This window comes from Camelina sativa, chromosome 15, assembly GCF_000633955.1.
Source record: "Camelina sativa cultivar DH55 chromosome 15, Cs, whole genome shotgun sequence".
Lineage (NCBI taxonomy): Eukaryota > Viridiplantae > Streptophyta > Magnoliopsida > Brassicales > Brassicaceae > Camelina > Camelina sativa.
This window is the reverse complement of record NC_025699.1, coordinates 24,400,216-24,420,478: the sequence shown is the minus strand read 5'-3', so window position 1 is coordinate 24,420,478 and position 20,263 is coordinate 24,400,216. Positions and strand designations below refer to the sequence as shown.

At 35.6% G+C, this 20,263-nt stretch overlaps 4 protein-coding genes across 4 annotated transcripts in view; 3 read left to right on the top strand and 1 right to left on the bottom strand.

The window, feature by feature from the left end:
- LOC104747440 (B3 domain-containing protein REM14-like) lies at positions 3,933–5,650 on the bottom strand. The gene is made up of 5 exons (XM_010469073.2): positions 5,559–5,650; positions 5,174–5,456; positions 4,930–5,042; positions 4,420–4,803; positions 3,933–4,337 (listed from the first exon to the last, which is right to left on the bottom strand). The coding sequence occupies exons 1-5, from the start codon at positions 5,610–5,612 to the stop codon at positions 4,089–4,091; spliced, it is 1,083 nt and encodes a 360-aa protein (XP_010467375.1). The 5' UTR covers positions 5,613–5,650; the 3' UTR covers positions 3,933–4,088.
- On the top strand, positions 14,299–16,877 carry LOC104747439 (protein FMP32, mitochondrial-like). The gene is made up of 7 exons (XM_010469072.2): positions 14,299–14,732; positions 14,923–15,054; positions 15,155–15,214; positions 15,942–16,027; positions 16,159–16,215; positions 16,365–16,431; positions 16,524–16,877. The coding sequence occupies exons 1-7, from the start codon at positions 14,553–14,555 to the stop codon at positions 16,641–16,643; spliced, it is 702 nt and encodes a 233-aa protein (XP_010467374.1). The 5' UTR covers positions 14,299–14,552; the 3' UTR covers positions 16,644–16,877.
- LOC109129158 (pheromone-processing carboxypeptidase KEX1-like) lies at positions 17,630–18,233 on the top strand. Its single transcript, XM_019236812.1, has one exon. The coding sequence runs from the start codon at positions 17,630–17,632 to the stop codon at positions 18,155–18,157; it is 528 nt and encodes a 175-aa protein (XP_019092357.1). The 3' UTR covers positions 18,158–18,233.
- Positions 18,673–20,263, top strand: part of LOC104748747 (DNA replication licensing factor MCM4-like) — a 6,009-nt gene continuing 4,418 nt past the window's right edge. The window contains exons 1-6 of the mRNA XM_010470343.2: positions 18,673–18,749; positions 18,836–19,516; positions 19,603–19,731; positions 19,808–19,889; positions 19,971–20,103; positions 20,183–20,254. Of these exons, the coding sequence (XP_010468645.1) occupies positions 18,713–18,749; positions 18,836–19,516; positions 19,603–19,731; positions 19,808–19,889; positions 19,971–20,103; positions 20,183–20,254 (1,134 nt within the window). The 5' untranslated portion in view covers positions 18,673–18,712. The remainder of the gene's footprint in view (positions 18,750–18,835; positions 19,517–19,602; positions 19,732–19,807; positions 19,890–19,970; positions 20,104–20,182; positions 20,255–20,263) is intronic.

Here is a 20,263-nt window from a genome sequence, read left to right as displayed (position 1 = left end):
GGGGGGGGGGGGGGGGGGGGATCCGCGTAAAATTGGCCTATGATGAAAGCCTCCCAAGACTTCATGTTCTTCTCAATGATTGAGTTGGGTATCTTTACACAAGCCTCACCTGAAGGCAAGGTAAAAGCTTCTCCTTTTTTGGAGAGCCTTTTGGAGGAACTCTTGAACAGACCCGCCCAATTATCTCGTCCAACAGGAGTGGGGGCTTCAATCAGAGTGGTATGATTGAGGCCAACTTCCGCCGGAGGTGTAACAGTCCGTGACTCAGAGACCGCAACCTTCTCTCTTGCCTGAGCTGGCGAGGGCAGGGCAGTATCCTTTGGAGATTCTTTGGCTAAGCTAACCGAGGCGGCAGTAGCTAGGGTGATTTGACCTTGCGCGGCGTTGACAGATCCCGGATCCGAATGCGGAAGCTGCGTCTGGGCGATGGCTGAGCCACTGATGGGGACAGTAGCTGAGGCATTTGGCGGTTTGGTTACATTATCCGGGGACCCAGTAGTCACTGAAACTGTTTGTGCTCCCAGATCTGGAACCACTGGAGGAGTAACGGCTGAGTCTGGGACGGTTGCCGAGGCTGAGGCGTTAGGCTTTGAGGTAGGAGAGTCCTGAGGACACGAGGAGGACTGGTTCTTTCCAGGCGGCGAAGAAGCGGACACCCGAGAAGAAGATCCCGACGGCGAGTGACATCCTGAAGCTGTCTTTTTAGATTTCTTTGATTTTGTCTTCCCCATAAGGAGGGGAGGGCCTGAGAGAGGAAAAGGGGGGGAGTTCCGACGCCGTGAGAGACGCCGGAGGTGGGAGGAAAAGGTCGCCAATGTTCTCCCTTAGAGAAGAGAGAGAAGAGAGGAAAAAATCCACAACAGACTCGCCGATGAAATATTTTGTCAGTTGAAACACTCTTTGTTGTTCGTTTCTTTTATAATGACAAATGAAGACGATTTTAGAATTTTCTGAATTATGATTGTTAGAAGGTGGAGTTTTATAAGTTCGGGTTGTTACAAGGTGTGTCTTAAGCTTAAGCGCCGGCTGAGTTGTTTCGGATGATTGGGACTCCCCAAACTTGTTGTTTAGCATTAGCATGTAATGTCGTTATCTACATGTTGCTTAGTGAATTATAGGTTTGGCTGTTTGGGTATTTGGGTCGGATTTGGATTCGGGTCGAGTTTTTCGGGTTCAAAAGTTTAAGATCTGTTTGGATATTTTAAAATTTTTGGTTGGATTCTGTTTGGATCAGAACTTACCCAAAAATCTGAAACTTAAAAATTTTGTATCCATATCTACTAAATTATTTGAAAATATCAAAATTTCTTACGAGTACTTTTACATTAATTTACCTAAAAATAATCCAAATATATCCAAAATATTTGAACACACTCATAATATTTTGGGTACCTAACTTATTATAATTACAAATATTAGTAACATATTATATTTTTTTATTATGCACTCAAACTTAGTATCCATTAATTTGGATATTTTAAAATTCCAGGTTTAGATTCGGTTCAGGTTTTCGAGTATTTTAATAATCAATATATAATTATTTAAGCATTTTTTTTTTCAACCATTGGGCCACAACTGGCCGATCCATTAACCAAATTCCTATATTCGTAAGAAACGGAATTCGATCCCTGGTGTGATGGTGTCTTCTACAAAAAGACTTAGTTCATGCCACTGCATTAAAGTCACTTCACATTTAAGCATTGTTCTTAGAAGTTTAACCCTACGTACAATCATGTGACATATTACAAAAAATACCATTGCATTTTAATTAATTTAATAACTAACAAAACAAAAGCTTATATTGATTTATAAAATAAGAAAATAATATTTTCAAAATTATTTAACGGATTTCATTTATTATTTCAGAAATCTTAACATTTAAAAAATTAAGATTAAATATTTGCATCCCTAAATCGTATAACAATGACATATATATATATTTTAAAACTAAGATACAATATTGCTTATATTTTTAAACTAGAAAATATTATATCTAATTTATTAAATAGTTTTTTGCACTGCACATTGACGCAATGACATCTTATTAAATTGTAAAGAACCATAAATGTTATATTGTACTCCCTCTGTATCATAATAGATGATGTTTTAGGATTTTTACATGAATCAAGAAAAACATTTATTATTTAACAATAAGTGTATTATTTATTTTTAATAATATATTTTTATAATTATTAACCAATAATATTTCATCAAACTCTTAAATTTTCATTTAATGATTCTTGAACTTTGCAATTTCTTAGTATTAATTGATAAAAGTATATAGAAAATCATCTATTCTGATACAAAATAAAATCCTACAACATCATCTATTCTGATACAGAGGAAGTATTACAAACCAATAAATATCTTTGCACAAAAAAAAATGCACTATCGGTCTCAAACATAGAATTTTGCTTCCACGAGAAACTTGACTTAATTCAGATTTATATTAGATATTTAGATTAATTTCTGCTGAATACAAATTTGTAAATAGATTTTATTAAGACTTTCAAAAAAGAATAATTACTTTCAGAAATAATTTGTGAATAAACTGTGTGGTTCTGATTAGCTTTGAGATAGTTCAGAAGGAATACCAAATCCATGCAAAGATGATAACTTGGGTTTGAGAGGTGCGAAGCTTATTACAAAAGCATGTGCACTATATCGCAGTTCGTTCGGTTCGAAATAATTGCCAACCTTTACCCTAACGTGATCCAGTGCTCTTATAATGTACAAACAATTTCAACTTGGTCTCTAACATCACTTTGGACTTGGGAGCAAAACTTAAGAACAGAGCTTCTGCTGCTTCCCAAACCAGCTCCAGGGTGGTCGCCTCTCTTATCATAACGCCACTAGCGTCGCAGAACTCTTTCCAGCCTCCTAACAATCTCTTTCTATTACATTCCTCGTCAAACATAGATTCGTAGATTACTTCAGCCCATAATTATCCAACATCCTCATCTTACATGCCTTCTTTAATGTCATTCAGGTATTCACTTTTGCGAAAGGTAGCGGAAGATACTGCAACAAAGATGACTCAGAATTAATAAAACTGTGAAACAGACAACTAATGGCTTGGTCATGAAACTAACCAGTTTACATAATCTTATGTTGTAAGGTGTAACCGTTACTATCATGAATCGGTTTTAGGATGGTGAAGATGAAGCTTTCTATATCAATCTACCTTCTTTTCCTTTCTTACTGAGCATTCCTGCGAAATACTCTCGTCTTGGCTGCTCTCTTCATCGCATTCCGATTCTGTGGAAAGAGAGAGAGAATCTACTTCATAAGCTTCCTTCTGGTCTTTGGAAAACAACGTAGAACCAGAGTCCTCATTGATCACTTTGAGAATGAGAAATCTCCAGCTCAATGTAATGTCTTAAATGTCTGTTTCATTTTTTACTTCTTTTAAAAGACACTCTAAAATACTATTCATTAAATAACATTAAAAATTAATTATACAAAAAATTTAGACACTCAACAAAATAAAAATGACCAATGGAGATGATCTAAAAGGGAGATATCATGGCCAATGTGGCAATGTCTCCCAGAAAATACTCAAAATGTGAAGCAGCATGAGGAGTTTGGACTCTAAAAGAGGAACACGGGGATCTTCTCGAGGGTGCACAAGTCTTTGCTTTCAACGAGGGAAGAGAATAGGTTGGGCGTAACAAGTACGTAGGAAAGGGAAATGAGAATCTCAATGAGCTGCAAAGCGAGCATGAACAACATCGAAACTGTAGTTCTTCCTCTCCAGATACTTGAGCTCTTCATGGAGTACTGAGAAGAGACCAGTCTGGCATGGGCGCTCTTTAGTTGCTCAACCATAGTCCTGCAGTTAACCGAAACCAAACCTCTCAGAGTTTGGACTCTTATTGGGCTTCAACTAAACTTGATGACAGCTTATCTTAAATAGAGTATGCATCCAAAGAGTTACAAGTAGCCACCAGAATGTCTAAATATATCGTCACAACAAAAACAACTTACAGTGACTTCTTCACACAAAAATAGCATTTTAGAATTGGACAATGTCACTTGTTAAAACATTGATTTAGGCAACTCCAGGTACATTTTCAGTTGGTCTCTGGTTACACTTTGGAACAAAACTTAAGAACAGAGCTTCTGTCTGCTCCCCAAACCAGCTCCAGGATGATTGATTCTCCAATCTTCACACCGCTAGCATTGCAAACCTCTTTCCAACCTCCTGTCAATCTCATTCTTTTACGTTCCACCTCAAAACCCATATTGGTAGACCACTTCACGCCGTGTTTATCCAAGAAACTCATCTTCTTTGCCTTTTGTAATCCATTCACCTTTGTGAAAGGTATTGGAAGCGTCTGAGAGAGAGAGATACAAACGAGGGGAAGATAAGGATGAAGAATTGATAAAGAAACTTAATGGTTTGGTGATGAGACTAACCAGTTTAGATTCTCTGATGTTGTAAGGCGTAAGGGTTACTGTCACAAAACGGTTTTGAGATTCTGAAGAAGAAGCTTTCCATATCGATCTACTCTTCACTACATTACCTTCTGATAAGCAATCTTCTTCTTCTTCTATCTCTCCAGGGGATATACGTAAACCAAGAGTTCCACCTCTTTGGATCAGTTTGAAAGTTAAGAAATCTCCAGCTCTGAGTCCATTAGCTTGACAAAAACTTCTCCATCCTCCTCTGATGTAAGTAGTTCCGCATGATTTCTTCCGTTTCAAACTTACAGTCCATGATCTGCCCTTTTCCCTCATCAGAATTTTCTCTCCACATCTTGTGTCTAGACCATTTGCTCTCACAAAACTCATTGGAAGAGTCTGATAATTTCATTACAAAATACAAAGATGAGTTTGATCTAATTCAGACCCTAAAACAAGATACAAACCTATTATAATAGTTTCTTTTGGTGTTAAAAAAATTAAAGAGTTAGCCACAAAATATACCAGTGAGTCATAGCGTAGATTTGAAGGCGTGACATTAGCCACAAAACAAGATAGATCTAGTGAAGACTCTGATTTTTCCTTTTTCCTTTGAATCTTCCCTGAAAAAGAAGAGACTACATCCAACTAGTATTAGACTAAACAAGAGACTCTCTATCTTTTCATATAATAATTACGGATTCATATTCCAGTATATGAGCACATCTCTTCAATATATCAGTTAGAGAGGCAAATGAACACAACTCACCGAGATTGTTCTGGTTGTGTAAAGAAGACACATATTGAATCTGACAACAACTAGGTCCCAACACTGTCACGTGAAAACACATGTCTCTCTCTTGTTTGAAAACAAGGATGTCGCCGATTCGAAGATCATGTGCGAGAGCAAACTCCTTCCAACCGTTTGAGAGTCTCTGGCCATCTACTTTCACTTTCCAGGTTATTTTGGATGCGTCTGATCTTAACTCTGCCGTCTTCTTCTGCTCATTTCTTCCTTCTATATTCTTTAAGAAGAAAGCCACAGGAATTGTCTGAAATAACATGCAAATTCATAACCGGACACATTATTCTCAATGAGCTTCTCAGAAAGACAGATACAGAGAAGAAGGGAAAGAGTGAGAGAGAAAGATTACCAAGTGGCTGTGAAAGCCAGGAAGAAGAGGCTTGAAGAAATGTTGGTTCGCCATTATCAAAGCTTCTAAATCTCTCTCAGACTTCACACTGCAATCTCAAAGGGGTAAAGAGTGTAGTAAACACAAAATAATAAACATGTCAAGACTTATTTTAATTTATTTTTAACGAGACTCTTTGGTTTCCCACTAGTGAACACTCCTTGGAACCCGAGAGCTTTAAAGAAAAGAAAAAACATCTAGTAATGATTAACTTTGTTTGAAAACATAATACTATTTATTGTTAAGTTTTTTTGGCGAGATTTACTCATATGTTATTTATTTTAGGTAATACTGTACTCATTTCGTTTCAAAATATAAGATATTTTAGCTAAAAGCATACATAATAAGGTATGTCTATTTTAAAAAAATTTATCCAATTATAAACAAGACTGCATAAAAAAAATTATATATATATATATATATAAATAATTTAAAAGTTACCTAGAAAATTGAAAACATATATACTAGTATTTTTGCAGCAATTTTTTGCTCAAAAATACTTTTTGGAAACTTATAGAATTAAATGCAATTGCATTAAACTTTTATTTAATATTTTTTCAAAGAAAATGTTAATGAAATTGAGGATTTAAATCGTAAAATGATTCTAACAGAATTAATATATAAAATGAATTGAAGACCATTGATTTCACTTACTTTAAAAATCCTAAATTCGGAATCAAAATAGAAACAAATTAAATAATTTAATGAGGTATATCGGATCATAATTAATCATTCCATATCCCAACAAATTATTAAGGAAAATATTATCAATGTTTTCAAAACCTACTATAAAGCTAAGAACACGAATATTACCTATCATCAAAGTTTGAACTTGCTAACCAAGAAATCTATTAACTGCTAACATTTATCACATTTCTCTACATATCACTATAAATAGATCAAAGTCCTTTCATCTCATCTCACATCTTACCAAAGCAAAATCGCTTTGTTTTAACATTTCATCTCAATTTTTTAAAAAATCTTCTTATAATTATCATAGTTATCATTTGTTTTTTTTATAAGATTTACAGTTAAAACCTCTCATATTTTCAAAATATCAATATATGAATTAAATTTATATAATTTGTAACTCATTTATTATTTGCTTTCTATTTTTTTATAATTTATATGATTTGTACAATTTGGAAGAAAAAACAAACTGGTTTTTGTTGAATTCTTTTTGCTTTCTTTTTTTTTTAGCAATTTTATTTCTTTTCCTTTTGTTTTAAAGATATCTTTGATTGAAACTTATATTTCTGAAATTTCAAATATGAGAAATATTCAAACTTTTTTAAGAATTCTAAGTATTATAAATATTTAAATTTTAAAAATATTTAAACTTTATAAGAAGCGCCAACCTTATAAAATATTAATGGTTACAATCTTAATAAATATCATACTAACTCAATCTAATATTTATAATAATAAATAATAAATATTAAAAATTAAAATGATATAGTGCGAGTTAATATATCTCGGGACGGGGTTATATGGCGGGACGGGTTTAGTCGATATTTATATAATTTTTAAAATATCATTAGTTTGGTGTTACACGGCTAAAACATCATTTCATTATTTTGTTAACACTATCTATATTAGAGAAATAGACTTATCTAATTAAGTTGATTAAATCAATCTATACTATTAAAAGGGAAGCACTATTTGTTAAGTAGAAAAAGAAGGGAAAAAGTAGGACATGAAATACCCTTCATAATATAACAAACCATATAAAAAGAAAAGGATAGGCAAGTAATTTTATTGCCAAACAATGTGGATCTTAATGCAACCCGGTTTTTATATGTTCGGATCATGTTTTGTCTGTATGGATTGAGGAAAGCTTTCCCAGTTACCAAACATGTAATTTAATTGCCCGTAAGTTGGACCAAATATGTAATTTTCCAAAAACAAACATACTACAATTAACAAAAATTAATTATACGATCAATGTCCCCATAATCATGCTCACGCAAATTAAAACATATATAGGAAATCGTATCATGATATGTAATTGATACAAAAAAATAAATTAATCATGAAAGAATTCCATAATCTACGATTGAAATGCAAGTACGTAATTAAACGGGGACATTAAGCACTCAAGCATTTACAGAAAATTACAGCAGTTATACAAAATTTAAAAAATTCCAAGTATCTTAAAATGAGTAATTGGAAAGTTAATTGTGATTATTTCCTTATTCTAAGGATTTTAACAATAATAATGGTATGACAATTGCTAGAACACCTAAACATATGCGTTTAATCTACAATCAGTGCCGAGAATAACTGTGTTTAACTAACAATTCGCCATCTATTACCATATTTCTGTTTGATAATGTATTACTCTAGGTCTATTCTAAATAAATGGGTCTCGAACTATAAATAGATGGCTATGCGATTATCAGTATAGCATACAACAATATACTCCATATACATTCGGGCCTTAAACAAAAATGGCTGCAAATAATGGAATCAGGAGCCTCACCAACATTAAGCCTTTCAAGACGACTTGGAAGATTCAAGTGCGGATTATTCATTCGTGGAGGCAGTGTACTAATTTCACCGGAGAAACCTTAGAAATGATCTTAGCAGGTAAGCTTATATTCATATATATTAATCCTTTATCTATATATTTATAATTGTTTCACACATTGATGATTAGTCTGATTAACCAAGTTACTATGTGATTGTAGGGAACTCTCATCCATGCGACTATAAAAAAATATCAAGTTAACAAGTTCCACAAAATGATTGTGGATGGGGAGTGGAGATTTATGGAGAATTTCCAGTTGAATAAATCGATGGGAAAGTTTAGGGCAACAAACCATGTTTTCAAGATGTCCCTCACTAACACAACAATCATTACTCGATCTCCTTCACTCTCAAATGATTGGTATTTGGATCTGCAGAGCTTTGAAACCATTACAGCTGATGATGGTATCAGTGAGAACATCTTAATTGGTATGTTAGCTTAAAATCAATTTATTCATAATGTTATCTAAGTATTCCACTATATGCTTTAAGCTTTTTATCCCCATGTTCTTGGTCAAGTTGTGAACATTGGTACAATCAAAACAAGTGAAAGCAATGGAAAGATTTATAAGAGATTGAATGTTGATCTCCAGGACACAAGGTAAATCAAAATTTCAATCATAATATATAAGTGTTTTTGGTAACACAAAAAGTATATTAGAAGCTTATGTTTTCATTCCTCAGTGATAACCGTTTGTCCTGTACCTTATGGGGGAGATATGCTGATAGTCATGTGGGCTGCTTGTGAGAACGCAGCCAACAATATGGTTACGTGCTTGCTACGACTGGCGAAGATCAATATGTTCAATGGTAATAAAATTTGAGAGTTATATCTTTCCACATTAATAGTATAGATTAAAATAGAAATTAATTAATTGACTATTAATTCTGCAGGTGAAAGATCCATAGCAATTGCCTATGATATGTCTTTGTTAATGGTTAATTCCGACTATCCTGGTGTCCTCGATTTTGTCACGAGGTAAGTTATGTAAATTAGTTTTTTACATTAGTGCCTATTGTAGAAAAACATTACGTAAAAATGTCTAAACATATTGAACCATACCATTACTTTAGGTTGTCAAATGACGGAATATCAATCTCCGTCATACAACCAAGGGCTGTTGAAGCGAAAGCTGCTGATAAGAAAGTCGACTATTTTGATCGACTTGAGAGGAAAACCATTTCAGAGCTATTGGTTTCTACTGAGGTAAACTATTTGCCCTATAAATATGTTAATATCATAATAGATTATATAACTTATTATTAATTTTAAGAATAGGAGGGGATGTTTCTGATCGAGGGAACTATCTTTAACATAGATATAGATTTCGGCTGGTATTACTTCACCTGTCTGAAGTGCGATAAGACTGCAACCATGGTTCCGAAGAAAGAAAGCGATCCTCCAAGCAAGGTAAAGGATTTATAGTCTTCAACCAAATTACTATCAAATTTTCCTTCAATTCCCTCTAAAAGATTAAAAACAATTAAATTTACACCAACAAATAAAAATAGTTTCAAAAAGAAAATTAAAAAAAAATATATATAGAAACAATCCCGTACGTAAGTGCGGGTCTGAATCTAGTATTATGTAAAAAATAAATTATATTGCGGTATTATATGGTTTAAACTATAAAATTAACAATTATTATACAACTATAACATATTTAACAAACAAAAACAACTTATAATTTAAATGTTTAATTACAAATAACTTGCTTCGCAGTGTACCGTAGGTCCTAATCTAGTCTTATGTTATGAAACAAGCAAAAATCTCTAAAACATCATATATTATGAAATGGATGAAGTATTACTAGAACCATACAAATTTTTTTTTTATTACTAGGATATTTCAGGTATTTTCAAAATACCCAGCGTGCTCGTGTTTTATGTTACAGGAAAAAACTTAATTACAAAGATACCATTGCCACGTCAGACGCTACGTCAAAAATCGCTAACGTGTATTAAATAACTCATCAGTAACGCGTTACTGAGGTAATGACGGCTGAGGTATGGTATGTTGCGGCTAATTTATGGAAAAAAAAATTTGAGTAAGAGTGAACGGCTGACTTAGAGCATAACTCAGCCAAGTGTTACGGCTGACTTAATGAAATCTAGTTGAGTTATACCATAACTCAGCCTCCCTTACGGCTGAGTTATAATCTGATGGTTGAGTTGTAAAAATTTTGGCTGAGTTAACACTACGACACGGTTGAATTATCATTTTGAATCTGGCTGAGTTATGAACAACGGCTGACTTATGAGATGTGGTTATGGCTGAGTTATGATTAAGTTTTATAACTCAGCCGCCATGAGCTGACTTATCGTAAAACTCGGCCATTTTACGGCTGACTTAGTAGAGAAAAATTAGTTACTAGAATATAATTCATTTACGGCTGACTTATTTAACAATACGCTTGAGTTACAAATTTTCAGTTGAGTTATGACATTAAGCGCCTGAATTTTGCAGCCATCTTTTTGCTTTTTAATTACTGTAATATTATTTATATTGCGGCTGAGTTATAATTTTGTTTGATGGCTGATTTAATTAGGCTGATTTACATGTTCGTTTGTTGGCTGACTTGCCACTTCGGACGCATCATCCATGTCAGCATTCCATGTCATCATCTTCTCTGAAAATACGAAACGTCGTTCCTTCGACTATTGTTCTTTAACTGGTTAGGAAGTGTTTTTCACCTTGTTATCCCCTTCTTTTTCTCCTTGTTCTTCACTTCTTAATTACACTCATTCTTATTAATTTTTCTCATTCTTCTTCATTTTCTTTCATGGATTCAGTTCCGGTAATTGTTGTTTCCGGTAATTGGGTGTAGAGTTGTGCAGATAGATGCAGAAACAACACACGACAAGCTTGTCAAGCTTGTTCTTGATGACTATGGATTGAACAAGTTAAGCCATGAGCTAAAAGCTTGTTCTCGATGTAAACAAGTTGGGCACAATGCGAAAACTTGTCCGATGTGGTATTGTTGTAATACATTTGTTTTATTTTGTGTAATAACTCAGGCGTCAAGCATTATAACTCAGCCGTCATATTAATCGACGAGACCTTTTGTTTTCCGCTTTCAGATTATTTATTGTGACGACTCAGCCACAAAGCATTATAACTCAGCCGTCATATGAATCGACGAGACCTTTCGTTTTCTCATAAATACTATAAGTCAGCCGTCAAATAATATAAATCAATTGTTTGCTTTTAGATTATTTCTTGTGATAACTCAGCCGTCATATGAATCGACGAGACCTTTCGTTTTCTCATAAATACTATAAGTCAGCCGTCAAATAATATAAATCAATTGTTTGCTTTTAGATTATTTCTTGTGATAACTCAGCCGTCATATGAATCGACGAGACCTTTCGTTTTCCCGTAAATACTATAACTCAGTCGTCAAGTTTTTTTTTTGGGTTGTGAACAGTAAACAATGGTCTATCGTTACCAAGATGAATGATTAACTGGAAGAAGAAACAAATAATCATAACACATCTGGTCCATGAGCATATACTCGGTTGGAGAGTCTTCAATTTCTTCTTTCTCTAGTCTCTGACTTGTGGCTTCCTTGGGGCTTCAAAACTATGATAATAGACAAAATTGAATAGACAAAACTGAAGAGCACTTATTTATATTGGTCATTCTTATAGCAAGATGTCTATTTCTAACAAAATGGTCTATCGCTAACAGATAGTCCATGGCAAATAAATATTCCATAGCTTATAATGGTCTATCGGTTAGCGACTGGTCCATCAGCCTAAAAAGTCCATCAGATAAACATGTCTACTTCTAACTGTTGTCCATCACTACCAAATGGTCCATCGATCACAAGATTCATGACTTATTTGAAGATGAAACATATAATCAGAACTCATTGGTCTATGAACACATACCCAGTTGGAGAGACTTCAATCTTGTCTTCTTCTACTCTCTGACTTGTGGCTACCTGTTAGGTTTTGGATCTCTGAATACACAGAATGTAGTAGACAAAATTAAACATATGTCATTAACATGTCTACTTCTAATAGATGGTCCATCACAACCAAATGGTCCATCGACTATCCAATGGTCCATCAATAACATAAACCTTAAATCTTAGAAAAGTTAAGACAAAAAACATACACAAGCTCGGGGAGGGTCTCTGGAACTAGACCACTGTGTTGGTCATCTACGGAGGGGGTAAAGGGGATTAGACAGACGTGGTGGACAACTGAACTTGGTTAAGAATTTTGCTATTAGAACGGTTGTCCATTATATGTTGTCGTCGGCAGTGGGACGGAAAGAGGAGCGATAATGAAAGTGAGAGATATTGAGGATAAAGTGATGTTAGCAAGAGAGAGATAGAGATTGCAGAAGGTGAAAGATCGATGGTTACAAGGGAAGAGAGAGATGGTTTCTCTCTATTTTCGAGATAAAAGGGAGAAAAATATCAATGGGAAGGAAAAAATTCTTTAATTGGTCTGACAACTTTAGGTGAACTCCCAAATATCTTGAAGAAAAAAAATTCTTATATTAATATTAATTCATTTTGTTTATTCACACATTATATGCAGGGCAGTTTAGTCAATTTATCTACCCCCATGTGGTAGATCGAAAAAGATGTTTTATTTTGTGGTAGAAATGGAAAGTTTTAAAGCAAATGTGGTAAAATTAATAAAATTCCCAAAATTAAATCCACTTGTCCCATCCCTCTCGACTCTCTCTCTCTCTCATTCGCTTGCTTTTTTTATTCTGGGTGTTTTTTTTTTTTAAAAGGGTTTTCTAGGTTGTTGTTATTGAGATCTCCGATGAGCATGTCTAGGCGTCTGGCTTTGCTCAGTCCGCGCTTTCGGTCGCTAGACCTCGAGGTCTTAGCTCCTCTTATCGTCATCCAGTCTTGTACTGCCAAATTTCCGAGTTCACTAAAGATACAAATCATATATATATTTGTCAATAGTTTGGTTTTTGCTTAAAATAGTGCTTATATGTGATTATTACATTTGGTTTTTGCTTAAAATAGTGCTTATATGTCAATACATTTGGTTTTTGTTTCAGCTTTTTCTTAAGCTTAAACCAGGTTAAAGAACATTTGAAGCATCATCAGTATAATTCTTGGCGCCCGCTTCTACTCCGTATAGCACCGCCTAGAAAACCGTTTTGACCGCATAAAATTGTAGTATCATCATTTTAGTGTATTTTTTAAATTTTAATTGCATAAATATAAAATTTATAAGGTTTATTTCTATAAACATAATTATAAATGTTTAAAATATTATTTAAAATGAATTGAAATAATTTTTTATTTAATTTTTGTTTTTGATTTAATATTTTTATTATTCTTATACATATTTTGTATAATTATATATATATATATATACATATATAATATCATGTATATAATAGTTTATAGTGTAAACGTCTAAACCGCCTAAAACCGTCTAAATTCCGATTAGGCGTTAGGCGTTGTATCACCGTCTAGTTAACACGTAGCGCTTTGAACACTGGTATATATACTTTATATATTCGTTGAGTAATCGATGCCATAAAAAATAAACAATTAATTCGATTCGTTTATGGCATTGGTTACTCACTTACTCAACAAAGTAAGAGAGGGAATGGATGGTACGTACGTAGTAATTGGTCATGCGATAACCAAATGTTTCACGGTGGATCGTTTAGATCTCATGCATAACGAGAGCTTGAGTGACAGTCACCATATGAACAATGAGGACGTTTGACTTGCATATTTATTCAATCTCTTGTAATTATTCCTTTAGAATTGTCTCTTCAATTTGTTTACTTTTTTTTTGTTTCCTTGAAATGGTAAATTTATTAATCAACAAAAAGAAAAGTAATTACAAAAGATTTGGTAGATGGTTTTAAAAGCAGAAAAAGATGGAGAAACAACAAAATCATGAGCTTGTGAAGAAGTATCGCTCGCTATTCAGTAGTAGTATTAGGGAAAAATGTCATTGGGTCGGAAACAGAGTTCAATTGCTGACGTGTCATATTCAGACTACTGACGTGTCATATTCAGACTACTGACGTGGCATGTCAAGCTTGTCAAGGCTTGCTTACGTGACATGATATGATGACGTGTTACAATATCGCTATTACCAATTAGAAGGGAAAAAAAAAAAAAGAACTTTGCCCGCACGTAAATGGGGTGGGTTTGTGAACTTGTGATTTGGTATGTCTAAAGACTCTAAAGAAACTGATCAAGGGTAAATATGTCATTAAATACCAAAACCATTGAGAAGAGAAAGAAATCAATCTATCAAACCCAGAGAAGTAGAAGAAGAACCCTTTAGTCGTCCTCAAATCCTATCTCTCTCGATTCTCCGATTACCAAACCACCGTCTCCTCCGTCCCAAATCTGTAACGCGATTAGGTGTATTTGAGCCCGTTGTTTTCTGAGTTCTCCGGTTATTCAATTTTTCTGATCGATGACATTGTCCAAGCGTTTGGCTCTATTGGGAGCTCAATCCGCGATTTCTCTCGCTAAACCTCGAGGTCTCGGCTCCTCCCTCGGATTGATTGATCGTCGTCCGTTCCCGTACCGTTCATTTTCCGAACTCACGAAAGCTAACGGGAGACGTGCCTTTCTCGTTGATACATTGGCTCTGGTGATTTTTCATCTGTTTTCATTCTCTCTATGTAGCCTAGATCTAGAACTTTACATGAATTTGTACTAGTAATAAGCGTTTTGGAATCTCTAGTGTGTTAAGTTGCTCCAGGAGAGAGCAATGAATTGAATAATTATAGTTAGTTTCCTTGGGTCTATTTTGATGTTTTCATTTTTCTTGGTGGTGAAAGGTGAGGAGTCTTGAAGCTCAAGGTGTTCCATCAAAGCAAGCTGAGGCGATAACTTCTGCTATCACTGAGGTTTTGAATGATAGTTTGGAAAATGTCTCTGAGTCCTTCGTGTCAAAAGCAGAAATGCAGAAGGTGATATAGTTTCAATTACTGTTCTTTTAATTTGTGGTAGCCTACTGTATGAGTTAATGTAAAACTCACTTTTTCTTACTTGTGACTTGCGTGTTTGCAGATTGAAATGATTCAAGATTCAAATCTGTCAAAATTTAAATCTGAAGTAAAAAGTTCTCAGGTAACGTCGACAGCTGTAATAGTTTGATCTTACATCCATTAGTGTGTTTGTTTTTGATTACTAGTGGTTCAGAACCTTGAAAACCTCGTCGCTGTTTTGTGGGTTTATGTGCAAAAGTTTATGTTCTGTAAAAAAAAAAAAACCTTCTTGAGTTGTGCTGCGTTTACTAATCTCATATACAATGGTCTTAGTTACATTGTTGTTTAGGATTTTTACCCTGGGCTGCTCATTAGTACATACATATCCTGGAGTGTGGTATTTGCATTTAAAGTTATTCATCTTCTGCATCTTTGTTATGCTCTCTTTATGCCCGTTATGGATATGGATTAGTTTGAGAGGTTTTGTTACTTAGAAAGTAGAAAATTTAAGGTTCTTCTTGGGTTATATTGTGGAGGAGTTCAGGACGATAACACATAGAAAAGCTGTGTTTTTTTCTCTGAGTAATTTAGTTTTATGTAGGAAGAAGGTCTGTGTAGTGTTTCTTTCGAACTCTTTTTGTTGCAGCCGTTTATGAGTTGGAGTCTTAGGCATGTGTAGCGAGAATACTCAGTAAAAATGTGTTTGATTGCATCCCATTATACTGTACTTTTTCATGTCATGTTGTGTTAAACTATGTAGCACCAACATCTACTGTAAACATTTTATGCACAATAGCATTGTCTGTGCTTCCCTGTACCACAAAGTAAAAAGGATTTATGATTCCAACTCTTCTCCATTCTTTGTAAAGGAGCATCATTTTACCGTATTGCAACGTGAGACAGAAAAATTGAGAGGCGATATAGAGAAGATGCGAAGTGAGCTCCGTATTGCAACGTGAGACAGAAAAATTGAGAGGCGATATAGAGAAGATGCGAAGTGAGCTAAGGTTTGTGACCATAGTTCCCCTTGTAATATGCTTTTAACCAATCTGAAACCAAGACGTAAAGACCTCTCACTTGAAACAGGTACGAAATTGATAAGGTCACAGCTGGACAACGCTTGGATTTGAATCTTGAAAGAGGGTAAGAAAGCTCTAAATTTTGCATTGTACTCTCTTTCTATGAACATTTACCAAACGTAGCTATCTGCAAATGGAGGCATATGATGTGATTTTTAAGGCTCGACTCTAGAGTATTTGGTAATCTGGTTTTGGCTGTTTTGTTACTGGCAGTCGAATACGTGACGAGCTAGCTAATCAGAATACCGAAACAACAAACCTCACAAACAAGCTTGACAGGGTATATAGCAATAGTTTCCTTTACTCATGAACTTTTCACTATACGCTGAAACTTACGAAGATGAGAAGACATAACATGTTTTGCTTTTGCAGGAGATTCATGCGTTGAGAGCTCAGTTAGAAGCTTCAAAGTACGAGGTCATCAAATATTGCATAGGTACACTTGTGTCGATATCAGCAGTGGGACTTGCCGTTCTTCGTATCATGATTTAGGACGATCCCAATACTCAACAGTCAACAGTGCCCTGTGCTTACAGTCAACACATTGGGAACTTGTCATTTTTTTTACTTGAAACCCACCAATATGCCTTATTATTGTTTCTGGCGATCAGAGAATGTTATTGTTTCTGTGATCGAGTTTGCCATCATCCTTACTAGGACAGGCTATGAAATTTGCACCGAGAATTATGTCAATCCAAGGATTATTGATTTCTTCCATTTGCATCATTTAGTTTTCTAACGTCTGTCTAATATGATATATGCTTATGTTAGTGTAACACAATGCTACAGAAAGTGTGAAAAGTAGTTGTCGGAAGTGTTTTTGTTAGTTTCCATGGGTAAACCCATAAATTCAATTCTCCAAATTGTATAAACAATCAAAGATTTAGAGGGTAAAAAGAAAGTAAAACTGGTTGAAGATTTCTGAGCCAAAGAACAACACTTGCAAGAGTCCTCAGGCACAACGCAAACAAATGATTAGCAACATTGTAAATTTCGTAATGAAAATTGTCTAATGCTTCCTCTTGTCAAAGCGTAATTATGAGTTTCAAGAGAGTGTTATGCAAACAAACATATGGTCGGTCAGTAGGAGGAGGATACAGACGGCAAGACCGCAAGAGAGATTTTTTAAAAACTACATCTCGTTAAGAGTTTCTACAAGAGAACTGTATGACGTTTTCTTTGGTTATAAACAGCTCGCATGGTCAGTAAGAGGATACAGACGGCAAGACCGCAAGAGAGACTTTCATTAAACTACATATCGTTATGAGTTTATACAAGAGAACTTCATGACGTTTCTTATTATGTTACAAACAGCACGCATGTATAGTAAGAGGATTCGGAACGGCTATATATATCTTCCTCTTCTTCCTCAAGAGTCAAAAAAAAAAATAAATAAAAAAAAAATAAGTTGAAATTGAAACAAACAGAGTCTGTAACAAACTTTCTCCGGCGAATATCAATTCACAAAGAGGCTGAAAATGGCGAATCAGGAAAAAGAAGATCTCGTCCTCGATCTCCCGAAGTTCCTCAATCCCTCCGCCGTCGAGAGTTTCTCCGATGACATCATCTCCTCGGACGTTTTGCGCTCTGTGATTCCGCCTCCTCGCACGCTCACGTCGGAGACTGACACTGATGATGTCGTGGCGGATGCTTTAGTTCCCGTCGATGGTCACGTAACTGAAGAAGACGATGATGGTGTTGTTGTTCGCATTCTTGATGATTCGTTTTGTCGCCAGCGGATGGTGTCTTTTGGTGAAGGTTCGCGTTACTCTATCGGAGATTGTATCAATCACGATGGTGATACTGATGATGAAGATGACTATAATGATCTTGATGATGAAGATGACTATGATGATCTTGATGATGAGCTTGTTCCAAGGAGCGTGAGCAAGAAGCTTAAAAGACAGAGGATGCGGAAATTGGGGAAGAGATGTTCGTCGTATTCACAGTTGAAACCTGGGTGTGTTCGTGGCAAGCATGGGTTTGGCATCAATTTCAGATGCTGACTGATCGGTTCGATTTCTTGAAAAAATTTCATCAATGAAACGGTTTAGATTTCTCATGTTTTTTTTTGTGTAATTGGTAGCGTTGGATCTTTACTCATTGATTTGTTCTTGGATAGTTCAGTTTCTGCAATCTTGTAAAAATCGATCTTTAGGTTGTGCTACATGAATTGTATCACCTCTTTCTTTTGTAGAAGAATCAATGAAGAACAGTTAACATCAACTAACACTCTTTAGTCCATGAACAGTTTCTTCAACCAACACTCTTTAGTTCATTTGTGGATTGAATCTCTCACTAAACACTCTTTTTAGTCCATGAAGATTTGGGAATCTCTTACTCAACTAACAACACTACTTTGTCTCAGAAAAAAAATAATTCCCGGTTAAAAGATTCGGGGATCAATAGGCCTTCTAGACACAATAAATTAGAGGCCCATTAAAAGCCCATGTAATAATGGCGCCAAAATCGAGTGAAGTGTCCCGCCTAATTCATCTCTACTCACTAAGAAGCGCCGAAAGAAACCTCTCACTCCGTCTCTCTCAATTTCCCGATCAGCCATGGCTTCCGACTCTTCTCCCGGCAACCCCAACGACGGTACTAGCTCTATTCCTCTCTCTCTCTCTCTATCTCTCTTTAATTCTGAAATTGTTTTATGATTTTGACGAATCTCACTACTTCAGGTCCTTCTTCTCCCGGAGAAAATGCTTCAAGCCCTATCGGAAACACTTACTCTTCCCCCGCCGCTCTCCGCCGTCTCCACCGAGGAAGGTCCTCTACACCCACGCAGTTCGCTACTCCTCCACCACGTGTCCCCTCATCCAATTCCACTCCTCCGACATCTCGTCCTTCCGCCGCCAGATCTAAAGGAAGAAAAGTTCGCGGCAGCGGAGGTGGCGGTGGCGGCGGTGGAGACCCAGGGACACCATCGTATGCTGACGAACCTATGCCTTCTTCAGATGACGGTGAAGACGACGGCGCCGACGATGCTACTCCGACTTTCGTTTGGGGTACTAACATCAGTGTGCAGGATGTTAAATCTGCGATTGAATTGTTCGTTAAGCATTTTAGAGAAGCTAGAGAGAACAGTGATGATTTGTTTAGAGAAGGGAAGTATATGGCTTCCATACGCAAAGTGATTGAAATTGAAGGAGAGTGGATTGATGTTGATGCCTTTGATGTGTTTGATTATGATCCTGATTTGTACAACAAGATGGTTAGGTATCCTTTGGAAGTTCTCGCCATTTTCGATATTGTGCTGATGGATATTGTTTCCACGATTAATCCTTTGTTCGAGAAACATGTTCAAGTGAGGATTTTTAACCTCAGGTCATCTACTTCCATGAGAAATCTCAATCCATCTGGTTAGTATAGTTCAATTTTTTTGTTTCTTGGTTTCCTGTAGTGGCTAGCTTAGCTTATGTTTGGATGTGTGGTTTTGGTTTGTTAGATATCGAGAAGATGATCTCTTTGAAAGGTATGATTATTCGGAGTAGCTCTATCATTCCTGAAATCAGGGAAGCTGTGTTTAGGTGCCTTGTTTGTGGATACTTCTCTGACCCCATCATCGTTGATAGAGGTAATTTAAATCACTTGGACTTATCGTTTTCTGTATGTATCTGCATAGTGTCTCCTAATGTTTGTTTGATTGTTAGGCAAAATAAGCGAGCCTCCAACTTGCTTGAAACAAGAGTGCATGGCCAAGAACTCCATGACACTAGTGCACAACAGATGCAGGTAAGTTCTAGCCATATAATTTGTCATTTTGTCTGATTCTTTTTATAATCCTGTTACTTACCTTCATCATTTGTGAATCAGGTTTGCCGATAAGCAGATTGTGAGGCTTCAGGAAACGCCTGATGAGATTCCAGAAGGAGGAACACCTCACACAGTTAGCCTGTTACTGCATGATAAGCTAGTTGATAATGGAAAGCCTGGTGATAGAATTGAGGTAAGTGCAGTAATTTTATGAGGGTAGTATATGTGTTACTATGATTCTGGTTGACAAACAAAGCTTGTTATCTGGACAGGTCACTGGAATTTACAGAGCAATGACTGTCCGAGTGGGGCCTGCTCACAGGACTGTGAAATCTGTGTTTAAGGCATGTCAT